General features: G+C 36.3%; 1 protein-coding gene across 2 annotated transcripts in view; it reads left to right on the forward strand.

The window, feature by feature from the left end:
• KIAA1429 (KIAA1429 ortholog) overlaps positions 1-4108 on the forward strand; it is a 49639-nt gene extending 45531 nt beyond the window's left edge. For both annotated transcript variants that reach the window (XM_006753192.2, XM_006753193.2), the window contains 4 exons: positions 110-276; positions 1301-1632; positions 3018-3161; positions 3758-4108. In XM_006753192.2, coding sequence (XP_006753255.1) covers positions 110-276; positions 1301-1632; positions 3018-3161; positions 3758-3912 — 798 coding nt within the window. In that variant the 3' untranslated portion in view covers positions 3913-4108. The remainder of the gene's footprint in view (positions 1-109; positions 277-1300; positions 1633-3017; positions 3162-3757) is intronic.
• The last annotated feature ends 172 nt before the right edge of the window (positions 4109-4280 follow it).

Below are 4280 nucleotides of genomic sequence, written 5' to 3' on the forward strand. Positions count from 1 at the left end.
ATAATTAGTCATACAATTTATAGGAAGTAAGAATTTCCATAGTCAAGTGTTACATTAATAGTTACATTTAAGGTGTATATTTCATTTTATTTAATTTTTATGACTGCAGGTAAAAGTGGACTTAATTGAACTCTCTGAAAAATGCTGTAGTGACTTTGACTTGCACTCAGAATTAGAGCGCTCATTTTTGTCAGAACCATCATCTCCAGGGAGAACCAAGACCACCAAAGGATTCAAACTTGGGAAGCACAAGCATGAGACCTTTATAACTTCAAGGTAACATTTATTCTACTGAAGATTCTGATTGTGGTCATATACGCTTATTTATTTTAATGTCTTTTAAGCCAGACACGTGGCTATTTAAGGAAGCCTTGGCTGGTGTGGCTCAGTTGGTTGGGGGTTGTTTGTGCACCAGGAGGTCGCCGGTTCAATTCCTAGTCAAGGACACATGCCCGGGTTGTGGGCTTGATCCCCAGTCGGGGGTGTGCAGGAGGCAGCCAGTTAGTGTTGCACTCACATTGATGTTTCTCTCTCCCTTCCTCTTTCTCTAAAAATCAATAAACTGTGTTTTTTTTTAAAGGATAAGGGAAGTTGCCATAATGCTTGAATCATGAATATCCTTTGGAAAATAATTCTTTTTTGGAATTTTTTTTAAAGATAATAATTTGGCCAATACGTAGCCAGTACATTTGTTTATTATTCCACTTTATGAGAGTTTGGAAGGTTTGAACAAGAGTGAATTGGCTTATTTAAAATAATTGTTAGTCATACCAATAAAACGTGAGTGCTATTCTTAGCTAGTTTTATTGTATTCCATGGAAAGTACAGGTATATCTTGGGAGATATACAGGTTTGGTTCCAGACTACTACAATAAAGTAAATATCATAATAATGTGAGTTATATGAAATTTTTTGTTTCTTGGTGCATGTAAAGGTTATGTTTACCCTATACTATAGTCTATTAAGTGCAATATCATTGTGTCTAAAATCCAATGTACATACCTTAATTAAAAAATACTGGACTGCTAAACGATACTATCATCTGAGCCTTCAGTGAGTCATTCTTTTTACTGATGTAGGATCTTGCCTTCAATTTGTAAAAAATGCAATATCTATGAAGTTCAGTAAAGTAAGGCACATTAAAGCAAGGTTTGCCTTAATGGAAATATTTGCAAAGTAACCACAATTGGAATAAGAAATAATTGAAATGTAGTTTTCATATTGCAAAGATTGATTTATATTTTCATTGGAAGTATATATATTTTTTAAATGTTTTCATGGCCTATTTTTGTTTTAATAGTGGAAAATCCGAGTACATTGAACCTGCCAAACGAGCTCATGTTGTGCCACCACCAAGAGGAAGGGGCAGGGGAGGATTTGGACAGGGTATACGACCCCATGATATTTTTCGTCAGAGAAAACAGAATACAAGCAGACCACCATCTATGCACGTGGATGACTTTGTTGCAGCTGAAAGTAAAGAAGTGGTCCCGCAAGATGGAATACCCCCACCAAAACGGCCACTCAAAGTATCACAGAAGATTTCTTCTCGTGGTGGATTTTCAGGCAATCGAGGAGGACGGGGAGCTTTTCACAGTCAAAATAGGTTTTTCACACCGCCTGCCTCAAAAGGTAACTACTTATATATGTCTTCTTTCTCTTTTTTTTTGTTTTGTTTTGTGAATCCTCACCTGAGGATATTTTTTCCATAGATTTTTAGAGAGAGTGGAAGGGGGGACAGAGAGAGAGAGAGAGAGAGGAACATTGATGTGAGAGTCACACATTGATTGGTTGCTTTCTGCATGTGCCCCGACTGGGACTGGGGATCGAACCTGCAACCTAGGTACTTGCCCTTGACTGGAAATCAAACCTGTGACCTTTCAAGTCGCAGGCCAACACTCTAACCACTGATCACCACCAGCCAAGGTGTATATATTTTCTAATGGATTAGACAGCGATTTTCAACCAGTGTGCTTCAAGAGTTTTTAAAACATGCACTACCTGACTATTTAGTTGGGGGCACTGACCTCTTCCCTTAGATTGTCAAGTAAAAAAATGACAACAGCTAACACAATAGTCGTCAAGTGTGAATAAAAAAAGGTATACCTATTTTTTGGTGTGCTGCAGAATTTTAGTAATTAGTTTGTGTGTGTCATGAGATGAAAAAGGTCGAAAATTGCTGGGTTAGAATAGTGGAATATTAGAATACTAAATAGAAATTATTGAGATGGTAGTGATTCAGATAAAGTATTTTTCTGTTACTAAAATTCAGCTGCCTCTTGACTTTGCAGTGGTTCTATTTGCAGAGCATTTTATTGGATAGGGAAAAAATCTTATTTACATTAACCTTTGCTTAATTTAAGCACATTTAGTGATAAGTTTAAGTCTGGGCTAATTATTTTCATTTTTACATTAAGATTATGTTTATCTTTTCTGAATAATATTTATACATTGTTTTTGTAGCTGTACTTATCAACAATTTCCCGAAGATTTTTCTGTATATTCACCATTGATTCTCTTGTGTACTTGATTTCTAATGTAATATTTAATGTTTTAAATTGTTTCAAGATTTTAGAAACTGAGTTTATTCATAGATATTATGCTTCACCAGTAGATTGAGGACATGTTTTTTCGCTGCTGTGGAGGGTAGGAGTGGAAGAGGATAGAAGTTTACATTAATAGCAAACACAGAGCTGTGTTAGGGATGGCTATAAGCACTTGACATATAATACTCTCACATCAACCCCATGAGGTAGGTTTTGTTAATACAACCACTTTACAGAAGAGAAAACTGTCAGGACACATAAGTGTAAGTGGTGAAACCAGTATGTGAACCTGGCAGTCTGGCTCCAGAGCTTCTGTTCCTAACCACGTATGGTGCTGCCACTCTGCAGTATATTTCATTTACAGAAATTTCAGATTATCTTCCATTCCTTCGGAAGGTTAAGGAAAACCTGTCAGGTCTTTCTTAATCCAACTGAAGTTGTGAAAAAGGGTTTTGATTGTGTTGCCTTTAGGAAACTACAGTCGTCGGGAGGGAACAAGAGGCTCCAGTTGGAGCGCTCAGAATACTCCTCGAGGAACTTACAATGAAAGCCGCGGAGGCCAGAGCAATTTTAATAGGGGCCCTCTTCCACCTTTACGACCACTTAGTTCTACAGGTAAACATTCTTCCTACTTGATATTGCTGAGGGAGGGAAGTGAATCCTCATTTTCAAATTGTTAAATGTCATGTATTCTGATTCTGGGAGAGAATATTTTAGAATGTAAACGTGTAATTCTAAAGTCAGTTTAATTTTATATCTGAATGAGTGCCCAATGTACATTTTCTATAGAAATAATCAAAATTGTGGATTCTGAACTTTGTGTATAATCTGAGCAGTTTCATGGTGATGTGCGCTGTTTTTATATTTTAATGATGAAAGCCAACCCTTAGGTACATTTTTGACCAAAGTATTTTAAGAACAGACATATCTTCATAAGGTGTCTTCTATTTTTAGTTACTGTATTGTATTGTGTGTATAAGCATATAACCCTTAACAGCTTTATTTGAGATGTTGTACTCATATATGAAACAATTTACGTATTTAAAAAGGACAATTCACACTGGTCTTCAACACATTCATAGAACTTGTACGTGGATTTTAAAAGAGCAAAGAATAATTTGTTTTGGTTTGAGCTCAGTGTTACAGATGAGTCTTCATATAATGGGAAAGGAAAGGGTGTTGCAACTAACACTGTGTTCTTTCTTTTATAGGCTACCGCCCAAGTCCTCGTGACCGGGCTTCAAGAGGCCGTGGGGGACTTGGACCTTCCTGGGCAAGTGCAAATAGCGGCAGTGGAGGCTCAAGAGGAAAGTTTGTCAGTGGAGGCAGTGGTAGAGGTCGTCATGTACGGTCCTTTACACGATAAAAGTTATTTTGGGAACATCCTAAGTATATATGAACATTTCATGACAACAACAAAAAACAATAAAATAAGACATTGAAGGACCAACTTAACCTTTTAGCAGTTACCTGGAAACTGAAAAAATATTTTTATCGGAAGAAAGCAGATTTTGTTTGATACTTAACACAAGATTTCAATAAAAATCCAAACTTTGTATGTATGTTTTTATATATTTTTTCTCCTTCTTATACAAGACTAGAAGATTTCTTAGGTAGAAAAATGAATGATGAAATTACTTTTGTCTTAGTGTATACCTTGCCTAGACCACAGATGTTCCCAATATTTTCTCAGCTCATGGTGTCCTTTAGCGTTTCAGTAATTTATTTATTTTT

The sequence above is a fragment of the Myotis davidii genome, unplaced genomic scaffold (genome assembly GCF_000327345.1).
Source record: "Myotis davidii unplaced genomic scaffold, ASM32734v1 scaffold390, whole genome shotgun sequence".
NCBI classification, from domain to species: Eukaryota; Metazoa; Chordata; class Mammalia; order Chiroptera; family Vespertilionidae; genus Myotis; species Myotis davidii.